The sequence below is a fragment of the Camelina sativa genome, chromosome 13 (genome assembly GCF_030686135.1).
Source record: "Camelina sativa cultivar CO46 ecotype springtype chromosome 13, ASM3068613v1".
NCBI classification, from domain to species: Eukaryota; Viridiplantae; Streptophyta; class Magnoliopsida; order Brassicales; family Brassicaceae; genus Camelina; species Camelina sativa.
Genome location: NC_141892.1, coordinates 15965982 through 15992414, shown reverse-complemented (window position 1 = coordinate 15992414; position 26433 = coordinate 15965982). Strand labels below are relative to the sequence as shown.

The 26433-nt window shown below is 39.0% G+C and overlaps 4 protein-coding genes and 1 non-coding gene across 8 annotated transcripts; 2 read left to right on the top strand and 3 right to left on the bottom strand.

Annotated features, from left to right (window-relative positions):
* Positions 1 to 1077: 1077 nt before the first annotated feature.
* On the bottom strand, positions 1078 to 4602 carry LOC147929632 (uncharacterized). Its single transcript, XM_087480675.1, has 7 exons — positions 4546 to 4602; positions 3027 to 3254; positions 2221 to 2352; positions 1929 to 2122; positions 1702 to 1825; positions 1382 to 1581; positions 1078 to 1273 (listed from the first exon to the last, which is right to left on the bottom strand). Exons 1-7 carry the CDS (start codon positions 4600 to 4602, stop codon positions 1078 to 1080), a joined length of 1131 nt encoding a protein of 376 aa, XP_087336801.1.
* Positions 4603 to 5607: 1005 nt separating this feature from the next.
* On the bottom strand, positions 5608 to 5714 carry LOC147929631 (small nucleolar RNA R71). Its single transcript, XR_015578996.1, has one exon. It is a non-coding gene; the product is annotated as a small nucleolar RNA R71 (small nucleolar RNA).
* Positions 5715 to 13269: 7555 nt separating this feature from the next.
* Positions 13270 to 14002, bottom strand: LOC147929630 (uncharacterized). Its single transcript, XM_087480674.1, has 2 exons — positions 13754 to 14002; positions 13270 to 13662 (listed from the first exon to the last, which is right to left on the bottom strand). The coding sequence occupies exons 1-2, from the start codon at positions 14000 to 14002 to the stop codon at positions 13270 to 13272; spliced, it is 642 nt and encodes a 213-aa protein (XP_087336800.1).
* A 3770-nt stretch (positions 14003 to 17772) lies between these two features.
* LOC147929629 (zinc finger BED domain-containing protein DAYSLEEPER-like) lies at positions 17773 to 18892 on the top strand. The gene is made up of 3 exons (XM_087480673.1): positions 17773 to 18093; positions 18251 to 18578; positions 18852 to 18892. The coding sequence occupies exons 1-3, from the start codon at positions 17773 to 17775 to the stop codon at positions 18890 to 18892; spliced, it is 690 nt and encodes a 229-aa protein (XP_087336799.1).
* Positions 18893 to 21400: 2508 nt separating this feature from the next.
* On the top strand, positions 21401 to 25639 carry LOC104736864 (oxysterol-binding protein-related protein 1C). Of its 4 annotated transcripts, none has more exons than XM_087480532.1 (10): positions 21401 to 22377; positions 22466 to 22822; positions 23133 to 23229; positions 23339 to 23778; positions 23850 to 24005; positions 24093 to 24260; positions 24343 to 24483; positions 24897 to 25127; positions 25214 to 25327; positions 25457 to 25639. In XM_087480532.1, exons 1-10 carry the CDS (start codon positions 21784 to 21786, stop codon positions 25625 to 25627), a joined length of 2469 nt encoding a protein of 822 aa, XP_087336658.1. In that variant the 5' UTR covers positions 21401 to 21783; the 3' UTR covers positions 25628 to 25639. The 4 variants fall into 4 exon arrangements, 2 of the variants coding, with proteins under 2 accessions (XP_087336658.1, XP_087336657.1); XR_015577653.1 differs by having other exon boundaries at positions 21476 to 22377; positions 24098 to 24260; XR_015577652.1 differs by having other exon boundaries at positions 21486 to 22377; positions 23342 to 23778; positions 24098 to 24260.
* Positions 25640 to 26433: the final 794 nt, after the last annotated feature.

Genomic DNA, 26433 nt, shown 5'->3' with positions numbered 1-26433 from the left:
TGGTGTCACCCTTGCATGTCCAATATAAAAATTGTATCAGAGATTTTATTAAATCAGTAAATGCATGATTAATTGCCTATACACTAGGTATAAAACAATACATTGTTTAGATTTTTTACCTTTTCATCGGCCAAGATCATCACCTTTTTTTGGAAGAAGTCATGGGTAAACCAAGTGCTCAACACCTTTGCGTGTATCCTCCAATCACTCTTTCCCGGACGCAAAGCAGAAACTCGTGTCGTTGTCATTGGTGTTCTTGAAACAACTTTTTGTTTTTTGAGAGATTTGAAGAAGGTTTTTTTTTTGGTGATAGGAAACTGAAAGGAGTGTTTTAGTTCTTTATGAAGATATAAAGAGACCTTTCACGTACTTCTATCAAACGTTGCGACTGAAAGATTTTAAAAGATTGATTTTGGGAAGATTTGAATATGATACCATTCAAATCATATATCTCTGTTTAACACTAAAGGGAAAGTATATGTATTTTGGAATTTTATGTATTTAATGGTTTGCAGAAATTTGGATATTGGTATATTCTGTAACCATTTTGGCTGTTGCAATATTAATTTTTTTTTTCCATAATTGATATTGGTATATTCTCTTGCCTAAATGGGCCTTGCAAGATTAAACATTTTTTCCATAATGGATATTGAGATTTAAATAAACCATATCTAAAAAAATATATTGTGATGTATCAAACTGTTTGTCAATTTTGTAAAGTAATGACATGAGCTTATAAGTAATATCCCACAAGTTGATTTGTTCGTATATGGTTTATTTGATGGATTTGTTATCTTACAATTGTATGACATTCAATTGGATGTTTTCTGTATTCTTGTGAATATATAGTATAATGTTGTTATGCCATATAACATAAATTGTATGATAACAACTATTCAGAAGATAGAGATGGTGAAAACATGTATCAACTATTCGGAAATTAATATAAGTAAAAATTTATAGTTATAATTTTATTCAATAATTAAATCATAAAACAATAAAAACCATAAAACATAAGCAATGTAGAAATTTAAATTTCTTAAAGTGGATAGATAGTAAAAATCAGTCAAAATAAATTCAACATTTTTTTAGTTCCTTAGAAACACCAACAACATTAACATCTTCCAAATCAACCAACTTAGAACAATTTTTTTTGGAGGTAGATGATTGGTCATCTCCTTCAATCACATTTGATGAAATTCTTTTTGATGATAGAGTTGAATAGGTAGAAGCATCGATCTCAGATGCCTCTCCGCCATCAGTAATCAAAACCCTACAAACATATATGTTCTCATTATAAACCATGTAACAATCTTCGTAATTAAACTATATATACATATATATATATATATATATATATATATATTTTATACCTGATCACCAGATAACACTGAACAAAGATCTACATGTGTCAGATTCGACAATCACAAGAACACAATTCTTCCATTTAGAGCACAATGCATCAATGTTGTAAATGGTGGAGCTCTCTCTAATATTTTTCGACTCGATAGAAAGCAGACACTCGAATGTTTTCCCTTCTAAAGCTTTAATTTCGTGAGGGATAGCTTCAAAATCCTCCACCTATTATAAATAATTTTTATAAGTAACGTTATAATTTATCACTGAATGGTTTAAGTAAGGGAAATGGTTTCATAAAAGAAAATTATAAACCAATAAACGTCTGTAAATATGCATAATTACCAGATCATATATATCATTAAGGAGTTCTGAAGATTGCATTCCAACCATATCGGTAGCGAAGCTGTCAAACACTATACATTTTGCTTCTCCCGTTTCGTCCTTAATTTTAAGATAAATCCAGAACCTTGAAATTTTTTTTATTGACATATTGAGATTCTTATTATTGGATAGACGTATATAATGAACTTTTATATAATTTTAATGGAACATATGTATAAGAAACTTACTTTGGAGTGACGTTTTTTACATGGGTTGTGCAAACCTCACACCAAAATTTTGGCGCTGGTTTATGTTTTTCATCTTCCAACTTAATGGCTTGCTCCATGATAGTCTTTTTGTTGCATTTCTTACACGCAAAGTAGACCCAAGAATAGTCTTTATCGACTTCAGATACTGTACAAACAGTGAAACACATCCATACCTATAAAGATATATTTTCATACATGGATTCTTAAATTTATAATAATGCAATGGGTAATAGACTGTTAGGTGAAAATATATCTCAATGGCATTAAGGACTTCTTCGATAGTTTTAACAGGATACTCTTCTAATTCTTCCTTCTTAGGTTTTCTCCAAAACACTTTCTTTTGCAAAGAGTCCATGATCGTCAATTGCAAGCCATCATTGGAAAGCCTAAGTTTCAAGTAATACTTTATGTAATGAAAACAATAAACAATAGTATACATAAAAGTAAATGATGAAAAGAAACTAACAGATTTTTTAGATCTTCAACTTCAGAAATTATTGGATTGATTATAACTTTTGAACAGTCCCACAAATTTTGAACACTCTAGACATCTGTAATTATGGTTATATGAATCAAATATATAATAATTCTTTGTAATAATGTTATGATGTAGTATAATGGAAAAAGAATTACCGTTGTAAAGATTGACTTTAGCAAACTTTAGTAAGTAGAAAAAAATACCATCGGTAGACTCTTGGCAAGCTTGATTAATTATTTGGGCGCAGTTACCCCAAAGAGTACACAAAACACGTGTATCCCTATGTAACAAAGTAGTATACAAAAAGGTAAGTTGGTGTTATGCAATATTTGTTGTCGTTATAATAGATAATATAAAACAGATTTTAGATCATAAATATAAAACTTACTCAGAATTTCTCATGTGGAAGTCAATTTTGGTAGTTGGTTTGTTAGTTGTAGTTTATTTGTTTAATTTCACCACAATCCACAATTTGACCAAAGAAATATGAGATAAAACATTGTGGATAGTTTAGAGCACCAAATAGGATGTATCCTTTTTAAATGTAATATGATATACATACTAAATAAAAAACTTGAGTTTTGCTCCCCCGCTAGTACGTCATCATAACTTGCTAGTGAAAGAAACATATCATCAGATATATTATCAGATGGATTAACACTTGTTCTGGATGTGAACCCAATCTTCCATTTCAATTCAGAAAGCTTGAAAGCACCATAAGTAGGAAATAAATTAAAAGTTGAAATTAGGTTCCAACTCCATACTTTGAGTTTTTTCTCAAAGTTCCTGATTTGATCCTTTTTCACATTAGGAGCTATCTTATCACCCTACAAAATATTTAAATAAATTAAAGAATGAGTTAAATAAAAATATATAACAGATTTTTTAAAAAGTTGAATCTACAAAAAACAACTCAATGGTTTCTCCGATTTTAACGTTGTATTGCCGCCACATATGCAAAATCTTGACCTATATAAGTCAGTTGACTCTATCGAGTCTCAGAGACTCTATCGTATCCAATCATGCAACTGATAACTCTCTAATTTACATATTTTTAGCATCCTTTTTTGTCCATATTTTGCATTGTTCATACCCTTAACTTAGCATTTTTAGGTCATTAACTGTAGGAATTCACTTTTAGGCCATTTAGGGTGTTGCATTTTTTGCATTTGCATATTTTGGATGTACCCGAAGGAGCCATCGAGCTGGAAGAACAAGTCCGAACCCCAAAACGATCGAGGAGGATCCAAGAGCATGAAGAACAACCCGAAGATCTACCCGAGGGCAAACTCGACCTCATCCTCGTGTACCCCGTCGTGTAGACCCTCAAGCAGGACTGAGAAGCTAGGTCAAAGGGGTTTCCATATATAAACCCCTCCTCCTCTTCCTCGCAAAAAACACGCCGCATACCCAAAAAGCAGAGAGCGAGAGCTTCTGTGAGAGAACTGAGCGACTAAAAACATTTTCCACTTTTTTTAGGATTTTTGTCATAACTTTTTATCATTTCTTTAGATTTCTATCTTGTATTCTTACTTCTCTACTCCACCGTTTATTACAATGCAATTTTCATTCGTTTTTGCTTTTGTTTTTCTTGCAATGAGATCTGAGTAGTGTAGTAAATTTTCTAGGGATGAGATAGATGATTTTGTGTTCTTGATCGGTTAGGATGTTTTAGTTTGATCGTATATGTTTAATAGATTCCCTTCTAGGTTGATGTTCTTAATGCTGTCAACAAACTGAGAGGGTGAGATTAGATCTAAGGTGTTTTACCACCGAGAGGTGTAGATGAAATGCTTGAATCAACCAATGCTAGAGGTTTACTCACTTAGCCTAAGAGATTAGATGAGTAAGGGGTTTACTGACAATAATGAATCGGTTCTTATTGCCTACTTGGTCATGTTTCTCCAACGAGATTTGGGTAGGGGAGTGATCAAGGTTGATTGTTTCTATCACGAGAGTGTTTTAACAAGATATTAGAGATTCATTGTCTAGGGAATATTTGCTTGAAGCATGTAAGACATCTGTACTGGTTAGGAATACTTAGGATTCGATTACCCCATCCCTAGAAGCTTTCGTATTTTAATTACTTGCATTTTTATTAATCACTCGATCCATTACCCGAACAGGTACACCGTACACGATCACCTCCTTCGAGTAACCCCTCGAGTTGTTCATACTTCATTTGCTCACTCGATCACCCCACCTGATCGTGTACTCGAATGCTTGCATCGAGTCCTTAGATCGTGTGGTTCTTTGTTTATACTCTTTTCTTCTATTATTTTAGGATTGTTAGATTAAAACCAACTTTTGCTTGGCTTGACTTGCATTGTTCTGATTGCATCCTTCCTGCTAGCATAAACAACCATTTGGATTGATAACCCTTAGTACTACAACTGCATAGGGAATTGATACCCTGGGTGAAAATCCTGCTATCAATTTGGCACCGTTGCCATTTGGTTGAATTTTATTTTGCTACGTTTAGGATTTCAGTACTTGCTAGATCAAGTTCTTTTTGTTTATATTGGTTCGGAATCTGACTTGTTTGCTTTCGCTCTTGTTTGTTTTGAATCTCAGGTACAACCCGAGCACCCACCCGACCCGTCACTCGATCACCTGGATCGAGTTGACCCTCGTGTACACACTCGGTCAATTACCTGTGCATGCAAACACGATCCAGAGGTAGCCAGAACCTGAGTCCTTTCCTCGACAACATCGACAGACCAAGGCTACTTAGACAACAACAAGTTCAATCGCAACCAGCAATCATTGAGGAGACAATGAATAATCAGAACGGTCCACCAGCTCCTTCGGCAAGGACCAACATAGGAGCAGGAGATGCTCCATCTACTCACACTCAAAGGAATGGTATTGTGCCACCTGCTGTACAGAACACCAATTTTGAGATCAAGAGTAGTCTCATACAGATGATACAGAGTAATAAGTTTCATGGATTGCCAATGGAGGACCCATTGGATCATCTGGATGAATTTGATAGGCTCTGTAGCCTCACCAAGATAAATGGAGTTAGTGAAGATGGGTTCAAACTCAGGCTTTTCCCATTCTCTTTGGGAGACAAAGCACACATCTAGGAGAAAATCACTCCCCAAGGAGTCCATTACCACTTGGGAAGCGTGCAAGAAGGCATTCCTGGCCAAATTTTTCTCCAACTCCAGAACCGCAAGGCTGCAAAATGACATTTCCAGCTTTGTTCAGAAGAATAATGAAACGTTCAGTGAAGATTGGGAACGTTTCAAGGGATACACTACTCGATGTCCTCATCATGGCTTCAGCAATGCTTCATTGCTGAGTACACTTTATAAAGGAGTGATCCCGAAGATACGGATGTTGCTGGACACCGCAAGAAATGGTAACTTCCTCAACAAGGATGTTGATGAAGGTTGGGACCTAGTGGAGAACTTGGCTCAATCTGATGGCAATTACAATGAGGAATATGATCGCAATGTGCGATCTACAGGAGACGAAGATGCCAAGTACAAGAGGGACATGAAAGCCCTCAATGACAAGCTCGATAAGCTCCTCAACCAGCAGCAGCATGGTCATGCAATATCCGAGGAAGAGCAGTTTCTACAACAAGATGGGGAGACTGTATAGATAGAGGATGTTCACTATATCAAAAACCATGGGGGTCACAACAAAGGGTACTAAACCTACAAGCCGAATCCGAATCTGTCTTATCGGAACCCGAATGTTGCCAACCCTCAGGACGAAACTTACCCATCTACAGCTCCAGGGAACCAGGTACAACAGAAGCCTTTTGTCCAGTACAATCAAGGATACGTACCTAAGCAGCAGTACTCTGGAAACTACAACCAACCACCTGGATTCCAACAACACCAAGGCCCGCAGAACAGTTCACAAGAAGCTGACCTACACGGCCTCATTCATAAGATGTTTCAGAATCAGGCATCAGCTGCTATGGACAACGCAAAACGATTTGCGGAGATGAGCAACAAGATCAATTCTGGATACAATGATTTGAACGCCAAGTATGATTCGCTAAACACTAAGATGAGGTACCTAGAGGGCCACCACAACAACCAACCAGCTCCAAAGATCAACCAACTCCCAGGTAAAGCTGTTCAAAACCCTAAAGATTATGCCACAGCCCAAGCCGTCTTCCTTGATGATGACTATGAGGATTACCTCACTGGAGACAGTGATGATCAAGATGGGGAGGATATGGATCACTATGGGATAAATGAGGCAAAGCACTACATATCCGAGTATGAACCCGAGCCTTCACCCGAGGAGACTGATCGAGTTGATGATCGAGCATTGGTTCGAGAATCACAAAATGAAGAACAACCCAAGGTGGAACCCGAAGACCTTCCCGATGATGGTGATCGGATGATGCATCGAGTAGATGTTGAGAAGAGAGATTAGCCTCAACTACTTGTAGCAGCAGAAGGGGAGCTAGAGGAAAGGTTCAATGCTGCACTTGACATACAGCTGGAGGCGCTTGTAGAGCGCATGGCTAAGCGTAAAGCTCCACGACCTAAGCTTTTGCCACCACACGAGCTTCAGGAGGAAACTGCCAAGGAGGCAGCTCGATTGGAGAATGAGGTTAAGGAAGCTGTCAAGGCAATTGGGTTTGAGATTCTCAGGAGTGGAGTGTGCTTAGATCCTGAGCTGCGAATCGAGGAAAAATTGGAGGATCCTGGCTCTTTTACTTTGCCATGCTCGATAGGACTTCGGATTTTCAAGAATTGCTTGTGCGACATTGGAGCTTCAGTTAGCATTATGCCGCTATCAGTTGCCAACAAGATGGGTTTCACCAGTTTTAAACCAAGTAGTTTGTATTTCGTTCTAGCTGATAGAACAGTCAGACATCCTATTAGGGTCCTAGAAAACTTGCCACTCAGGATCGGAAGAATAGAAGTCCCTACTGACTTCATGATCCTTGATATGGATAAGGAACCAGACGATCCACTGATTCTAGGAAGGCCATTATTGGCAATAGTAGGCGCTGTGATTGAGGTGAAGCAAGGAAAGATCAAAATTGAGCATGGTGAGCACTTCAAGATGGAGTTTGATGTGAAGAAGGGGATTAAGAGGCCAACCATTGATGGTCAAGCTTTTTCCACTAAAACAAAGCAGAGAAAAGTCAAACATCTTGAGGAGGTCAACACTACATTTGCCTTGGAACCTGGACAAAACCTGGAGAATCAATTGAAGCAGCCTGCTATTGTGGAGAGGATTCCAGAACCTCTTCCACCTGGATCCCATGCTTAAGGAGCATGAAGAGTCAAGCTTAGTGACTTTAAACAAGCTCACTTGGGAGGAAGTCCCAAAAGTATCTTCTATTTAATTTTCTTTTCATTTTTATTTTTATTATTTTGAATCTTGTTTTCTATTTTTACATATATATATATATATATATATATATATATATATAAAGAGAAGATGTGAGGAACCACACGCCTGATCGTGTCCCTGCTCGGGTGGCGAATGGAGTCCGAATTCCACAAGCAAGCCCACTCTCGGAGAAGCCCAACCCACCAACCCTAGCTTATTTAAGGGTTTCGACACCCTCCTTCCTCAACAGCATTGATAAGTTTTCTTTCAACCCTAGAGCTCTTAGTTTCCATACTTTCTATTCTCTCTCAATCTCAAGTAATATTCGATTTTCTTTGGGGACTAACCCTATTAACCTCGAAGCTTAGTTTTTTCTTCTCAAGGATTCGACAAATGGAGTCACACACGAAAACCTGCCAAAGGAAGGGAAGAAGATCAACCTCCACCACCGCTACAACCGGAGTTGATGCCTTGAAACCTCGAGAATCCCAAGGGAGAGGAAACGTTCTGCATTCCCAACCGCTGGCTGGACGTTTTGCTTCCTCAACCTGATGCTCAACCCCATCCGTCACCCAATCCGGTGCTCGAGGAACCGATCGTGTAGACCACCGAGTTCGCTCACCTAGTCCAATGGCGAGTGCTGTTCGCCGATCTCCTCGACGTAGGGACCTGTCTACGTCCGAAATAACCGTTACCGACCCCATGGATGTCGATTCTGATGCTGGTGGAGAAGAGCAAGAGGAGATCCAAACATCTCGGTCAAGGAGCAGAGCTGCGGTTGCAAGAGGGAAGAGACCAGCCTCTGAGAAGGCTGAGAAGGTAGCTGAGAGAGCAGTTGAGGAAGAGAATCGATATGCAGAGGGGGAGCAGAGAGAGACAACACGCCAAGCCTCGCGGAGGCTGAAGCAGAAGGAATTGGAGACTGCAGCAAAACTCTTCAAGGTTTCCCGGAAGATGATCTTCGTTGGTACCCGATACCCTCACCGTGAGACAATGAAGATGTTGGGCATCGCTAGAGATGTCGAGTTCCTGTTCGAGATGTGCCACCTGGGCTAAATGATGAGAGCTCGCCTAAAAGCTTATGAGGAGGAGACAATCCACTTTCTCTCCACACTTCGGCTGCACTATTTTGAGGACCACCCAACCCTGCTACCCGATGGGAGGATCGGGATCATCACCTTCTCCGTGAGGAACAAAGAGTACCGGCTCACTTTCAAAAAGATGGAGATGATGTATGGTTTCAAGGCTGGGAGTGGAGAAGGAATTGAGGTTAGCAAGGAGGAAATGAGGTCCCTATGGCTGACAATAGGAGACAAGGTCCCCTACAAGTCCACAAGCTCCAAATCCGCTCAAATAAGGAGCCCTGTCTTAAGGTATTTTCACAAGTCCCTCGCATGCACTCTTTTTGCTAGAAAGGAAACTGGGAATGTGAATGACCACGAGCTCCAGCTGCTGGATATTGCATTGTGTGGAGTTTTGGACAATGCTAGGGATGGTACATCGCTAGTTGGAGATGTTGCGGATACTATCATGGTGTTTGTGCTGCTCGATCAGCTCCTCTACCTCAAGTCATGGGCGATTAAGAGAATAGAAGGGGACGGAGAGATCTCCATTGGAGGACTGGTTACACCGATTTTGGTGGCATGCGATGTGCCATTGAAAGGGATAGTTCATGAGCCGAGATGGTTGGACGTAGACTACCTCGCACTGGCGAGATTTTTGGCCTATGAGAGGCCTAACGATATGTTGCTCTTCAAGTTCGTCCATCCAACCACCGGAGCCACCCAGATGATCCTAACTAATGTAATGTGCACCAAGGTTCGGCTAGGAGACAACATCGACTTTGCACCACCTTTGGAGGAGCTGTACAATCCGGAGGAGGAGTCCGAAGCTGAGAAGAGAGAGGCAAACGGGCAAAGAGAGGGAGATAGTTCTGAAGATTTCGACTTTCAGGAGTATGTGTGCTCTCAAAAGCAACCGGTTGGAGTGAGGGAAGCCCACAAGAGGATCGGATGGCTGAAGAGGATGAACAAGTTTTTGGTGAGAAAGGTAAAAGATCTTATCGGCTCGGTAAAGACTATGGGAGGTCAGATAAAGGAGCTGCAAGACAAGGCAAGCTGTGCCTCAGCTCCTATCTTGGCACAAGCACCAACTTGGATGGGGAGAAGCGGACCGCTAGGAGGAACTCGAGGACTGCCACCTCAAGAACCTTACATAGCATCATCATACGAGCCCAAGCTAAGGAGAACATCACCCTACCTGAACTATCACGGAGAAGCCATTCAGACGCCTATCTGATGCCTAACCCTACGGGATACACGATGCACTACCCGATGCACCCATCGAGTACACAATCGGGTGATTACTCAGGACTCTTCCCTCCTCCTTACCAAATGCCATACACGATGCCGTATATGATGCACCCTGCGAGTGGCTATACGGGTGATCACTCTGGACCTCTTCCGCCATACCCGTCGTACTACCCGATGCCCTACCCGATGAACTACGCGATCCCACCCTTGATCAACCCCTCGGATGCTGGTCTGAGTAAGTCGGCCGTGCATATCACCGAGCTCTCTGACGAGCAAACACCGGTACCTGCTGCAGCTGGAGACGACCTTGGCTACAAGTTGGCGAGTATGGAGGCTGCTGCAACCTCCTTCTTCACCAACCCATGAGGTACCCAATTCATCCGATCTTTGTAAATAACATTGCATTTAGTTTATTTCATTTTGTGTGATTCTTGGATTCTCTTTCCAACTTTTATTTACACAGAGACTGTGTAATTTAAGTTTGGGGAAGGTCCTAGAATATTTTTAACATTGTGTTTTATTTTCTTAATCTTCTTATGTCAAATTTTTGCATGCTAGTTTTATTCATTTGAGTCTGCATCTATTTGCATAAAAAAAACCTAAAGATTTGAAAAAAACAAAAAAAAATTTGAAAAAAAGAAGAAGAAGAGAGTGTTCATGTAGTTGCCTTTACATATTAGGATTGAGTCTAGTTTGTTTCATATAGGATTGTTGCATATGCATCTTAGGGGACAATAATTAAAACCACTTTGTTTAAAATCAAACCTTAGGATTGAAGCTATAGCCCTTAGTCACAGTTCATTGTTGCTAGATCAATCTTTGGAAAAAAAATGAAAAATCTTTGTTTAGAATCTTGCATCTTTTGAAAGCTTCCTCCACTTGTTTGAACATTGGAACATCTCTATATTATTGGACTTAATTTGAACTTAAATTGTTTTGCTTATGGAATTTGAATACTTGCCCATGGTAACTCTGAACTCGGCTTAGCACTCCATTTTTTTTTATCACTCTTTTCGTTTAACCCGATTTGTTTTTCCCACCATTGGACCCAAACCTTTCTTTCAAACCTTGTTGTGAATTGTTGAGTGAGGCATTTTTCATTGTGCTATAGGTTGTGAAACCTTGAGATTATTGAGAACGACAAAGAACTGCCTTTTGATTTAGCTAAGTTAGAATTTGAACTAGCTAATAGAATCGGTTATGAAAGATAGGTGGTTAGCATGTTTATTTGGGTTGGGTTAAGGAATAAAAGAAAAAGAAGAAAAGAAGTCCCTAAGGTTAGAATCAAGTAGCTCTAAGTCTCTTAGAAAAAAACAAAAATACATATTAGGAGTTTAGCAAAGAAAGAAAAGCAAAAAAAAAAAAAAGAAAGAGAGAGAGAAGAGAGCTAGAAGTTTAAAGTTTAAACCTTAGGGAGTAAAAAAAAGAGTTAAAATCAAAGATGTGGGTAGTGTAATTCTAGGGAGTTTGATATAAAAAAATTAAAAAAAAGAGTGAATGAGAAAAAGGTAGATTATCAAGAGTTAAGCTTTGTATGCCCAAATTGTTCTCAATCTTAGATAGTTTTCACAACTGTCTAGCATTCCTTCTTTTGAGAGAAAACCACCCAAATAATTTGTTTGAAACCACCTTACCAAAAAGCCTTACCCTTGAAACCGATTGAGCTTGATTCACCTTCCATTTGCAAGAATTCGCCAAACACTTAAATGAATGTGAAAGAGATGTTCTTTACTTTTAGTTGGAGGTTGAACTAGATCGATGCATGGTAATAAGCATAGAAAAATATTTGTAAGTATGTTGATTGATCTTAGCACCATTAAACTATCTTTGAGGACTATAGCTTGAATCCTTCGCTTAGCATATAAAGGTTATGAGTCTCCATTTTCAAACCGCACCCTCCTACTTCCTTGCTAGAGGACTAGCAAGATTTAAGTTTGGGGTCTGATAACTTTCTAATTTACATGTTTTTAGCATCCTTTTTTGTCCATATTTTGCAATGTTCATACCCTTAACTTAGCATTTTTAGGTCATTAACTGTAGGAATTCACTTTTAGGCCATTTAGGGTGTTGCATTTTATGCATTTGCATATTTTGGATGAAAACAGGTGCTTAAGAGTCTCAAATGGGGAAAAACAAGGACAAACCCAAGCATGTACCCGAAGGAGCCATCGATCTAGAAGAACAAGTCTGAACCCCAGCACGATCAAGAAGGATCCAAGAGCATGAAGAACAACCCGAAGATCTACCCGAGGACAAACTCGACCTTATCCTCTTGTACCCCGTCGTGTAGACCCTCGGGCAGGACTGAGAAGCTAGGTCAAAGGGGTTTCCATATATAAACCCCTCCTCCTCTTCCTCGCAAAAAACACGCCGCAGACCCAAAAAGGAGAGAGCGAGAGCTTCTGTGAGAGAACTGAGCGACTAAAAACATTTTCCACCTTTTTTAGGATTTGTCTCATAACTTTTTATCATTTCTTTAGATTTCTATCTTGTATTCTTACTTCTCTACTCTACTGTTTATTACAATGCAATTTTCATTCGTTTTTGCTTTTGTTTTTCTTGCAATGAGATCTAGGTAGTGTAGTAAAGTTTCTAGGAATGGGATAGATGATTTTGTGTTCTTGATCGGTTAGGATGTCTTAGTTTGATCGTATATGTTTAATAGATTCCCTTCTTGGTTGGTGTTCTTAATGCTGTCAACAAACTGAGAGGGTGAGATTAGATCTAAGGTGTTTTACCACCGAGAGGTGTAGATGAAATGCTTGAATCAACTAATGCTAGAGGTTTACTCAATGTTGATTCAAGCCCATTTGACCTAGCTTCTTAGTCCTGCCCGAGGGTCTACACGACGGGGTACACGAGGATGAGGTCGAGTTTGTCCTCGGGTAGATCTTCGGGTTGTTCTTCATGCTCTTGGATCCTCCTCGATCGTGTTGGGGTTCGGACTTGTTCTTCCAGCTCGATGGCTCCTTTGGGTACATGCTTGGGTTTGTCCTTGTTTTTCCCCATTTGAGGCTCTTAAGCACCTGTTTTCATCCAAAATATGCAAATGCAAAAAATGCAACACCCTAAATGGCCTAAAAGTGAATTCCTATAGGTAATGACCTAAAAATGCTAAGTTAAGGGTATGAACAATGCAAAATATGGACAAAAAAGGATGCTAAAAGCATGTAAATTAGAGAGTTATCAGAAACGCATCGCCCAAATGAAATCTTCAACTTCTGCATGCAACGGAGACATACTGCGCTGGTAATTGGTAGCTCCATGTTAAAGGTGACGATCCTTGGGAAGAAAGGTAAACCCATCCTGCACCTGCAAAAGAATCTGTTTCTTTCCAAGAGCCATCAACAAAACACCTATAACCAGAATAAACGGAGGGAAGGGGAGGGATACGCCCGCGTAATCGAAGGGAGGGGGCCAGAGGGGAGGTGGAGACCTCGTCATTCTCAGCCTCCATCTGGGCTTGCAGCCAGGAGGACGCTTCACCTTTCGCCACTTGCACAATGTCATTAGGGCGTTCTGCCTGATTTTCAAAAACCCGTGGATTCCGCGCTTTCCAGATATACCACATAAGCCAAGGAAAAACCTCTACCTGGGAGCCCGGATTCTGAGAACCCAGGAAAATGATCTACATTAGCATAAATAGACTCCATCGGAAATTGGTGTGGTCCCACCGGTACATGGGCCAACGCCCAAACCTGATAGGCCGGCGGATACTCAAAGATTGCATGATTGATAGTTTCCACATCCGCACCACACCTCATACATCCAAAATCACAATCGATGCCCCGACGTCGTAAATTGGCCGAAACCGAAATACAACCCGTCAAAACCTGCCACATGAAATGTTTTATTTTTGGTGGACAGTGAACCTTCCATACTCCAGCAAGGAGAGGAGTAATATCTAGACCAGACCCAATAACCTGAAACGTAAAAGGGATGCCCATTTGGGCTGATGTTCACATATTTTACCTTATTTTACCTTAGTTTATTTACACATTTTGCATGATTCACTAGCGTGTTAGGTCATCATTGAGTAGTTTTAGGGCTGTTTATGCATTAGAGTAGATTTGCATTGCATTGCATTGTTTCTTGCATAAACAGGTGATTTAGGACCCAATGGAGCATGGATAAGTGCTAAGGGAGAGTGAAGCCATCAAGAGAGTCAGACAAATGAGCTATAGCAGAGAAGAATCAAGGTCCGGAAGTCCACTCGACCACCACACTCGACCAGACACTCGACCGTGTGCTAAGAGGGACTTGACCGACTGAAAGGAGCAGAAGAAGACCTGACTCGACCATGCACTCGACCGAGCACATGGTCGATTCAACCGAGCCACCTTTCTATTTTGTCCTGTAGCCATTTTAGGGCTTCCCTACTTTTCTATATATACCCCTTGTACTCTATGGCCGCTGAAAAGAGATTTTTCAGAGAGAAAATATCAGAAAACCTAGTATTTACCCTTTTTGGGATCTTAGCTTTTAAGTTTACATCATCAGCCACTTTTAAGCTTTTTCTCTAGATTTTCATACTTTGTTGCTTCTGTAACTTTTTGGGTATTGAGAATCTAAGTTTATTTCTTTGAACAAAGTTATAGATCTCCATCTTATCTTTCTAATCATGCAAGTTTCATTGATTTCTAGGTTTATGATTTTGTTCATCATGAGTTGTTCATCTGAGTAGTGTGTTAGGATCTTAGGGATGGATTAGGATGGATGAGAGTTATGGTAGTTTAGACTGATCAAGCTTGTTTGTTTAAATATCTCTTCTAGATTAGGCATGCTCTATGCTGTTCTTATATCTGAGAGGGTAAGAACAGATCCTAGGTTGCTTAACATCATACCAATGTTTAAGCTTCTGGATAATACTAATGCTGGAGATTACTGTGCCTATCCCAAGAGATTGGTTGCATAGGAAGGTTTTTGACATGTGATAATCTGGATCTTTATGCCTGTTTTTATGTGCAATAGCTAGTGAGAACTAGATCTAGGAGCATCTAAGCTTGATTGTTATTGTCATGAGAATGGATTAACAAGTATTAGAGGATCATTGTCTAGAGATAACTCACTGTTGATTGAGGTTTGTTGATCAGTTTAGATTAGTATAGCTCAAGTCAGCCCATGAATCTATCCCTAGGACCTTATGTGTTATTGATTTCCTTTATTTGATTACAGTTATCCGCTTTTCATTTGATCTACTTAGATTTGCTCTGTTTGATTGTTAAGTTTGATTTCTGTTCTTCGTAACTTTTCACTCGATCGAGCATACGATCGAGTGCTTGCTCGAGTCCAATTCCAAGTTCTTACTTTATGTTCTGCATCTTTTTAGTTTCACTCTTGTTTCATTGCATATCTTAGTTTCAGTTATTACCTTGCATTTAGTCTATTATCTTAGTATTTTATATTCTGCATTTACATTTCTGTCAACAACTGTTACATCAAAACCATTTCATATTTGGTTTAACTTAAATAAGTGTTCACATCTAGACTTCTTGCATCATACTCATTATTGATTTACATCTCTTATACTGCAACAACATAAGAGTAATTGAAACCTCTTGCATTCCACCTAATCATACATCTTAGGGACTTAGCTTGTGTTTGTTGTCTGATTTCATCATTCATAAATTCATAAGTATTTAATCCCATAGAAAAGATCATGTTTCATTAACCTAGTAGGATTGTTGGCGCAAATGTTGGACCGGTTGTCGGGAGTTGTACCAGCACAAGCTCTGGTAGTACCGCCTGCGGCGAAGGTGTAGCAACCAGTGGTTGCAGGTACTGAAGCTCATTCTCAGTACGTTAGTATGCTGAGATATATGGGTAGGATCGGTACGATGCAGTTCTCGGGTGGTACCGACCCTACTATGGCGGATGCGTGGAGGTTAAGACTGAAACGCATCTTCTAATCTCTTAAATGTCATGAGGAGTATCGGGTGGACAAAGGGGTCCACTACCTAGCAGATGATGCCTACTTGTGGTGGAGGTCGGTAGCTGCCAGGAGGGTGCAGAGAGAGATGATTTGAATTCATTTTGTGGAGGAGTTTAACCGCAAGTATTTCCCTCGAGAAGCAGTAGATCGTATGGAGGTGCAGTTCTTGTCGTTATCGCAGAGGACTCGATCAGTTCGTTAGCTGGATGTGGAGTTCGGTCGGCTCTTGGTATACAAGGCTGAGTGATAGAGTCTGAGGTGGTTTAGGTTAGGAGGTTCATGAGGGCGCTTCATGAGGATTTTAGAGTCCACTGCCAGAAGAGGAGTTACGCCACAAGGGCGGAGCTAGTGGAGACCACAACTGAGATCGAGGACGACCTGAAAAACGATTATTGCATTTGAGTAGGGGTGTCAATCGGGCCTTAAGCCCGCAAGCATGGCCTGTTATGTAGCTTAACGAATCGGGCTTGGGCTTGTAATTTGATGCCCAAAAAATGGCGGGTCATGCGAACTCGACCCGTTTAGTCTGCGGGTCAAACGGAGTTTGTTCGATTCCGACCGCGGGGGTGGGGATGGTCCAAAATTTTTTTTGTCTCCTTTCACTATGTTTCAATTATACTCGATTTCTCAATGAATCTGGTCTGTTTGTGATGAATCTGAAGTTATCGTTAATGAACCTGTGCGAATTTGTCAAAGGATTGAAGAATGACGCAACTAGCTACTGGAAATGAAGACCGGTCACCGGCTCAAGCTGAAGAAATGCCAACATGTATGTGGGATAAGTTTTTTTTGTCTTTCTCTCTCTCTCTCTCTCTGTTTCTCTTAATTGCAGAGGAGCTCCATGATGCTTCGCATAAGTAATTTGTCAACAAAAGCTAGCTTGTAGTTTTATGTAAATTGATTTCAAAAAGATTTTGCTTGTTGTTTAAAGTGAAATTTGTGTGTTTTGGTTCTTTATGTAGACAAGAAAGAGGATGGTTTACTAGGATTGGGTAATATAATAAGCTTCAAATTCAGAGAACTCCATGTAGCTACTAATGGTTTTAGTTCCAAGAGCATTAATTATTGGTGATGGTGGGTTTGGTAATGTTTACAGAGGAAAGCTTGGGGATGGGACAGTGGTTGCAGTGAAACGACTCTCTCGTAAGTTCTATGCTTACTCTCTTGTAAACAACTGTGGTTGCTTTTGCTTGATCATATTATGAAAGTGAGAGGACTGATTAGTATTCTGTTTTAATATGAACAAGAGGAACTTACACACTTTATAAAGAATGACTGCAGCAAAGGTCCGCAACTTGGGGTGAGTTTTGCAAGAGGTTACCTTGCTGGACGATGCCTTCAAATTGTTGATAAGGTTGGTCTAGAGCACAATTAGGAATGGGGAACTATATGATGCCTTCAAAGTGTTTGTTGGCCTGTACCTTCTTCTCTCTCTCTCGCCACTTAAAAATTTTGCTATCTCACATCTTATTTTGTTTTTCTTGCTTATTCCATCTGGGAAACAAAGGAGAAATTCAGAAAAGAAATGTCCAATTAATTTTTCTTGTTGTCTTTCTTGGATAAACGTGTGAAAGATTCTGGTATGGTTACTCATTTATTTAATTTCTGGGTTACAATTATATATTTATTCACGTCTTTTGTGTGACTGTCTTATTATTTATGCAGATATTCACCGTGAAGGTGCTGCAGCTGATCACTGATTTGGTATGTTGTTATATATGGCTTTAGGGCTCAATAGTTTGTCTCAAAACCCTGCTTAGTGCTAGTCCTGTTTAGCTTCAAACCATGTGGTATGAAGTCATCAGAAGTATGATTGTCCCAATGAGAGAAAGGTTTGATAAGTATTGGGAAGAGGTTAGTGATGTCTTTGCAATGACTACAATGTTTGATCCAAGGTTGAAGCTAACACTTGTAAATTATTGTTTTGGAAAGCTCGGCAAGAGTTCTGCTGAGGGAAAGATTAAACATTTGCGTGGTAAGCTTACTACTCTTTTTGAATCTTATGAGAAGAAGTCCATTTTCACGTCATCTTCTACAGAGACACGTGAAACTAATCAGCAAAGTGATGAGAATGAAGGAAAAAAACGGAGTTTTGGCAACTATGATGTAAGTTTTCAGTCTCTTATGCTATTGGTTTTAAGTTTTCTTTTGAGAAATGTTTATAGATGTCTAGAATTTTTTTTGGTTTAGTTACGGTTTCTTTTTTTTATACACATTTGCAGATTTTTAAAAATGTTTTGAGTCTTGCTTTATACATTTGCAGGATTTTATAAACTTTCGCAAACAAACTGTTGTTACTAGTGGAAAATCTTCTTTGGAAATGTATCTAGATGATTTACCGATAGACATGATAGAGTATGAGAGCTTGGATATTTTAAAATATTGGAAAGATAACTCTCAGCGGTATGGAGAACTAGCGTCAATGGCTTGCGACCTCCTTAGTATACCAATCACAACAGTAGCATCTGAATCTTCTTTTAGTATTGGATCTCGAGTGTTGAACAAGTATAGAAGCCGTCTTCTCCCAAAAAATGTTCAAGCACTAATATGTTGCCGCAATTGGTTAAAAGGTTTTGAAGCATATGAAAATTGTAAGCAAACAATTTTTACAATTTGGTATTGATTGTGTAACTTTTAAGTGACATATGTTTACTTTGACCTTCTTCTATTACTTTACCATATGTAGAGGAGGATGAAGAATTTGATGAAGATGAGACACTACCTTCATTCCAATCAATTGTTGGTGATGAAGCTTGATTTGGTTGAAGAGACATCTTAACCTTGAGATTTATGTTTTCAGCTTTCCATTTCAGTTTAATACTTTGGTTTATGTTTCAGTTTAAGTTTTTAAACTTCTATTTCAGTTCAGTTTAAGTACTTCAACTCCTTTAAACGATTTTCATAGTTTAATTAATCGGATTCCAAGACAAGTATTATGAATTCTGTTTAACTTCATAGGAGGTTTTGTTGTTGTGCGCATTCAGTTTTCAACATCTTTGCTCACTTCTTGTCCGTTTGTTCTGGAAGGCACACAAAGTCTCAGACTTTTGCTTAAGAATCTGTTATTGCTCCCCAAAAACGTTTGATCTTTAGCATGCCACACATTTAGTATCTATATTTTCTTCATCTTCACTACCACTTTGACGGTAACAGTTATTAATGTCGTTATTCTGAACCTAAATTCTTCTTCAATATCCCTCTCATCTTCAATTCCACTACCACCTTATGAACATAACAAGAAATCATGAAGAAACAAATCAAATCCATTACAAGATTGAACATAGTCAATCTCGGAACCTGTTAACGAAGTAGAACAAAAAGAAAGTGAAGCTCGTTAGTATGATTATCAACGCCCGTGGGCATGCCCATTAGTCCGCAAAGCTAAGCGGGACGGGCATGGGCTGTGATACGTCACCCGCCGCCCTTGGCGGACCAGTCCGCAGCGGATCAGAAGAAAAGCAACACCATTGCGGTCAGTCCATGCGGTCACGGGGATGCCTGTTTGACAACCCTACATTTGATGTTTGATTAAAAAAAATGAAGTTTCTTTTGGACTTTTGACTCGTGTGTCATGTGGAAAAGGGAAATAGTTCGAGTTTCTATAAATGGAATCTTTCCATAAATAGAAAGTTTTATGAATAGTTAGAACTTGTCGATTTTTGGAAAGAGTATTTGTAAACACCAAAGTGTTTAAGATGTTTTGGAGTGAGGCTTGGGAGTGGCCATTGCGGTGGTGATGTTCCGGGAGGGATATTGCGATGTTTTACGAGGATCACGGGGGGCTGGTCCTGGTTAAGGAAATGCTTGATGCGTGTGATTTTTTGCATTAAAATCTTTTACCTCAAATGATCACACGACTACCGCAAGTGCACAGTTAATCGGTTGAAGTATTTAAGGATCGATCCCACAAAGGGAGAGTTGTTGTTTAGAGAATCCGTCGAAAGAGATGTAAGACTATGACTCAATAAAAATGGGTTTTTGTTGTCAAGGTCGTAAGTAAGCAATAACGTAAATAAAAGCAAGTAAAGTAAATGAGGAAAAAGTTGGGCATAAAGGAGATCACATGGGATCGATTAGTTTGTTTATCTAAGACTCGGATTACGAAACACGAAAGAACCATTAAATTATAGGTCACAAACTAACCGTTTAAGATCCCTATACTCCGTTACTCAACTATCGCAGACAACGATGCATAAATCAAAGCATTTAAAACAAATTCGATTCTAATCCATAGGTAAGTGGTATATGCTTCCTATGACACGATACACATCTAAGCTAGGTCAAGCACATATGCAAGCTATTAACAACACACACAAACTTTAGATCGTAGTTAGTTCATGAGACTAACTTAAAGCATTAAGCATTTTGATGGTGAAGGAGAAATAAATAGAGTTATAGAGTACGCAGACAAAATCAAGAATCTCCCCGTACGTAGAACAACTACCAGTTCTGCAGTTTATTCTCTCGTATTCTTCACGCAAGCCACATAGTCCGTCCACTAATGTAGCCAAAAAAGACTGGAATATATATGGACTAACGTTTAATTAATAATTACTATTAGCATCAAAAGATTACGAATTGTTTAACCCACAAACTTATTATTATGAGAACTACTATTATGCTCAAATCTCATGTCTAACCAACGTCAGATTTATGTCTCATGTCGTTTGATAGTTTGCTTTGATAGTAATTGGCTATATTTCTTAATGTTTCGACGTAGTGGGAACAAAAGAGAATTCATAAGAATTGATATCGTCTTCTCCAAATGCAGTACACTAGTTACCTTTCTTCTACGAATTAGTTTCCTGATTAGCAGAAACCCAATTTTATCTACACGTCACTAATTAGGGTATTGAGTAAAATAAATTTCTATTCAATTCTAATAGAATGATATATGTAAAATAAAGTCGTGAAAATCCCTTAAAAAAAGATTTGGAAATCTTTTACAATACATGAAAATCAATATTATTAGGCTGTCAATCACAAATAGTTTGGATTTGGAAATTCTTATATGATTTCTACCATATTCGACAATCATGAAAAAAAATGTTAATATGGAAAGTAGATTCAGAATTTATGGCTTTTATTATCATCCTACTTAATATATAATCTTCTTTCTATACTAGTTACCGAAGAAAGTAATGTGTAATGCATGTGATCGAAAAAGACAGTTTTCATTTTAATTGTTCGTTTATGCACTAAGAATTTATGTTAATAATGAAATTTATGACCAACACAAAAACGGAATATGCTGTTTTAAATTCTACTAAATACAAAGGTTATTAAAATATTCCCCAAAATCTGTTGAAAAGTAATAAAATTAGTTTTAAGACCCAATAAAAATTAATTGTAGTATTTAAAAAAAAAAAACACTGCAAGTGACGAATCTACCATTCCTCGCCACGTCAGAAACAACACTTCAACGACGGCACCGAATTTTTTGGCCCCTTCGTTCAAGTCATTCCAATATATAATTTTTTTTAAAAACAAACAAAATTAGTAAATTAAAAAAAAAAAAAAAAAAAGGTTTGGCCTCTCCGGTGACTCTTCTTTCTTTCTTTCTCCTACCGAACTTTTCGCTTTTCTTCTCTGACCAAAATTTTTCAACAACCTCTCCTCTCCCCTTTTCTTCATCAATTCTCAAAATCATCTCTCTCTCTCTATATGCCATGAACGTTACTCTCTCTCTTCTCTCCACCACCGTCGTCTTCATCCGCCACACAATCATCGGATCCAACGGACTCAATCTATTCGATTTCTCATCTTAAAGACTTTTTCTCTTACTACCACCACCACATGCATCCCTTCTGTTGCGTTTCCACTGTCTCCGATCACTCTCCTTCGATGCCGCCGTTACCGGAGCCACAACCGCCTCTACCTATATACGCTACCTCCTCCGCAACAGCACCGTTTAATTCAGCGAGATCCGAACCGATTATGACTCGATCTGCTTCTCAGAGTTATAATCATCATCATCATTCAGGTCAATCTGATAATCACAATCTCATCCATAGTCTCTCGTTTAATCACCAGAGTGATGTCGCGAATCGATTGGGGCAACGCGTTTTGGCTTTGCCGGCGGCGGTTAGAGAACCTCCGGTTGATGTTAAGATTAACGATATCGTTGGGAATGGAATCGCTGGGATTTTGTATAAGTGGGTGAACTATGGTAGAGGATGGCGACCTAGGTGGTTTGTGTTGCAAGATGGTGTGCTTTCTTATTATAAAATCCATGGACCTGATAAGATCTTTGTTAGTCCTGAAACTGAGAAAGGATCTAAAGTCATCGGAGATGAGTCTGCTCGTATGATCTCTAGGCATCATAGGCGTGGTGGAAGCAGTAGTAGTTGCCAACTCCGGCGCAAGCCATTCGGAGAAGTCCATCTCAAGGTTCAACAAATTGAATCATATCCATACTGTGGTATCGCTGTGATTGAAACTATTTTTTATTCATGATGATTTTATTTTTCCTTTGTAGGTTTCTTCAGTTAGGGAGAGTAGATCAGATGATAAGAGGTTTTCTATATTCACTGGCACCAAGAGGCTTCACTTGCGTGCAGAGACAAGAGAGGACCGAGCAACTTGGGTCGAGGCTTTACTAGCTGTCAAAGATATGTTTCCAAGGATGTCTAACAGTGAATTGATGGCTCCGACTAACAATTTGGCCATGTCGACTGAAAAGCTTAGGCTAAGGTTGATTGAGGAAGGAGTAAGTGAGTTAGCTATTCAGGACTGTGAGCAAATCATGAAGTCTGAGTTCTCAGCACTCCAGAGCCAGCTGGTGCTTCTCAAGCAAAAGCAGTGGCTTCTCATTGATACCCTTAGGCAGTTGGAGGTATTACAACTTAACAACAAAAAGCTACTAAATATCTTTCACTGAGATCTCATGTTGACTGCTATAATCTGTGTGCAATGGTCGTATTGATTTGGAGAGACTGTTATGAACTATCGGTGTTCTACTGGAGGAAAAAATTGTTAATTTTGTTCATTTTGCTGGGTATCGTATCCCGCATCCTTTGTGTTTGTAGTGTTTTAGAAATCCTTCTAACTTTACTAGAGAGTTTAGTAGTATGAAAATTTATTTATTTGTTCTCTCTTCCGGCTATGTTCTGCTAAGAAACTGCTCTTCCTGTATTGTTCTCTAGACAGAAAAGGTAGATCTGGAAAACACAGTTGTAGATGAGAGTCAAAGGCAGGCTGAAAATGGAGGTTCCAGTGATTTAAGACATGAGAAGTTCAGTGGTGAGTTACCAGCTTCCCATTCTCGAGCCTAGCATTCCTGGATATATCTCTTTCATCTACCTACGTTGTGATTCGAGTTTGCATTTGACTTGGTTCCTTTTTATCTCAGAAGGTACTGCCACCGAATCTGAAGATGATAATGAACGAGGTGATGCTGCCGAGGAAGAATATGATGAGGAAGAAAATACCTTTTTTGATACACGAGACTTTCTTTCTTCAAGTTCTTTCAAGAGTAGTGGTTCTGGTTTTCGTACATCATCATTTTCGTCTGATGATGGTGGCTTTGAGTCAGAAGATGATATTGATCCTTCCATCAAGACTATTGGATGCAACTATCCTCGTGTTAAAAGGAGGAAGAATTTACCTGATCCGGTTGAAAAGGAGAAAAGTGTTAGCCTTTGGTCAATGATCAAAGACAATATAGGCAAGGATCTAACAAAAGTCTGTCTTCCAGTTTACTTCAACGAGCCACTATCTTCTTTACAGAAATGTTTTGAGGATTTGGAATATTCATACCTTCTTGACCGAGCATTTGAATATGGCAAAAGGGTAAACCATCTGAACGCTTGTCCCATCTTAAACCCTTATGGAATGTTGCTAAGTACGTGAAACGTTTTCAGGGAAATAGCCTCATGAGGATTCTTAATGTAGCTGCTTTTGCTGTATCTGGGTATGCATCAACCGAAGGAAGAATGTGCAAACCTTTTAATCCATTGTTAGGTGAAACTTACGAGGCAGACTATCCAGACAAAGGCCTTCGATTTTTCTCAGAAAAGGTTTCAGTTCACCACACGCAAATCCACTTTCTCTGTTTTACTTCTTTAGCTATAGCTATTCAGACCTCTTATTCGTTTTGGTGTCAGGTTAGCCATCATCCTATGGTTGTGGCATGCCATTGTGATGGCACGGGATGGAAATTCTGGGGAGACAGCAATCTGAGGAGCAAATTCTGGGGTCGATCTATTCAGCTTGATCCTGTTGGTGTATTGACTTTGCAATTTGACGATGGAGAAATCCTTCAGTGGAGTAAGGTACCAATCAAATTTTGACCAAGCAAAAAACCATTTTGTATGTTACTTGTTCACTGATACTATTCTTTCTTTCAACTTGTAGGTGACGACATCAATATACAATCTCATACTTGGTAAATTGTACTGTGATCACTACGGTACAATGCGTATTGAGGGCAGTGCTGAATACTCATGTAAACTTAAATTCAAGGAGCAGTCCATCATAGACCGAAATCCTCATCAGGTACGTTTTAACTTTGATCATGTGTTCACATATTGTGATTAGGAGTGGACATTTGATTATTCGTTTTACGAGAAATTATAACTAAATTAGAACCTATTTTTTGGTTTTTTTCAAATTGGAAAGTTTCAGTTTGGTTTGGCTCTCGTTCTCGTTCCATTTTTGTATAGAATAGAAATCATTCTTCAATAAATATTATATGTTATATAGTATTACAAAACGTACTTTTTTATACATACTAAAGAACTTCAGTGTATTTTGCTTGGTTTAGGAATAAGGTATTGTTACTGTTTTATTTCCAAAGTAAAAGTTTGGTTTTGGAAAGAGATATTTTGGCTACGTTTCTCTTGCCAGATTTAGCTGTGATAGTCTGAGATCTACGTTGTGGGGGCATTAAGTAACTTGTCCTTGCACAGGTTCATGGCATAGTTCAAGACAAAAATGGGAAGACAGTTGCAACTATGTTTGGGAAATGGGATGAGAGCATGCACTTTGTCACGGGTGATTGTTCTGGGAAGGGAAAACTGAGTGAAGCTATGTCAGGAGCTCAACTTCTCTGGAAACGGAGCAAACCTCCTGGAAACGCAACAAAGTATAATCTAACACGTTTCGCAATCACGTTGAATGAGCTTACGACAGGGCTGAAGGTAAATTCCATAGAGAACTCCGTTTGTTATTTTCATAAATTTATTTATTAAGGAGACATTCAGACCTGAAGGAGAAATTAATGTAGGAGAGGCTGCCACCAACGGATTCAAGACTGAGACCTGACCAGAGATATCTGGAAAATGGAGAGTTTGAAATGGCCAACACAGAGAAGTTGCGGCTGGAACAGCGACAACGTCAGGTAATACAAGTTGTACCACCACTGCACAGTTTCTTTTCTTTTGGTTTTGTTCCTCTGTTTTGGTTTTCTCAGAAATATATACTGAATTAGAACTCACAAAGCTATAAACTGGGCCGTATGATGAGACAGGCTAGGAAGATGCAGGAGAGAGGATGGAAGCCGAGGTGGTTCATGAAGGAGAAAGGAAGCGAGTCTTACCGATACAAAGGAGGTTACTGGGAAGCCCGAGAGAACGGATTATGGGTAGACTGTCCAGACATCTTCGGCCACGTCGATTCCGATCAACAAATGATAGAGTAAAAAAAAAAGAAATTATAAGCCAATTCGATTCTTAAATCACGAAGTATTAACTTCCTCGTATCTTTTTTTTTTTTTTAATTTTTCATCCCATTATTCTTTACTCGCCATTTCACGTTACAGGACCATTTACCTTCAGTCTTTTTTTTTTTTTTTTTTTTTTTTTTTTTTTTTTTTTTTGTCTATCATGAAATAGTTCGCCTCATACCCAAAATTTGTCCAGTCCTTGTAAGTGGAAGAATGTGCTGCAAAATCATATATGGTTATATATTGAATAACCAAAAGGAATACAGTTACTTTTCTGGGGGGACTTTACTACTTCTGAATGAAGGTTTCAGAACACACACTCATCAGTTAGTAGAACAACTAATCGGATCGGAGTACGAACAATATATGGCGATTGTCACCATATTCCAGGATGCATCATAACCAAGGCGGTCACGTTCAAAGCCCATACGTGGAACATGTTAATCACCATTGCTAGTGGACGTGAAAAAGGTTGTTTCCTTCAAAACAGAGAAGACAGAGAATATTAGTTTTTGTGAGATAACAAGAGTAGTACTGTAGTTGGCATCTGAGTAAGAACTTTGTTCAGATATATGTACCATTATTATGCTTACAAGTTACAAGTTATAACCATAACTTACTTATTTTACACTTAAACTCAGCATTGAGGAAGAGAACATATAAGAGCATTTGTAGCTTCTAAAAATGCTCCCTTATATGCTCTTTTAATAAATGTTGATTAGATGATAAAAGTACAAAAGCTTTTTCATATGCGGTTCCAATCAAGGAAAAGCCACATCTGC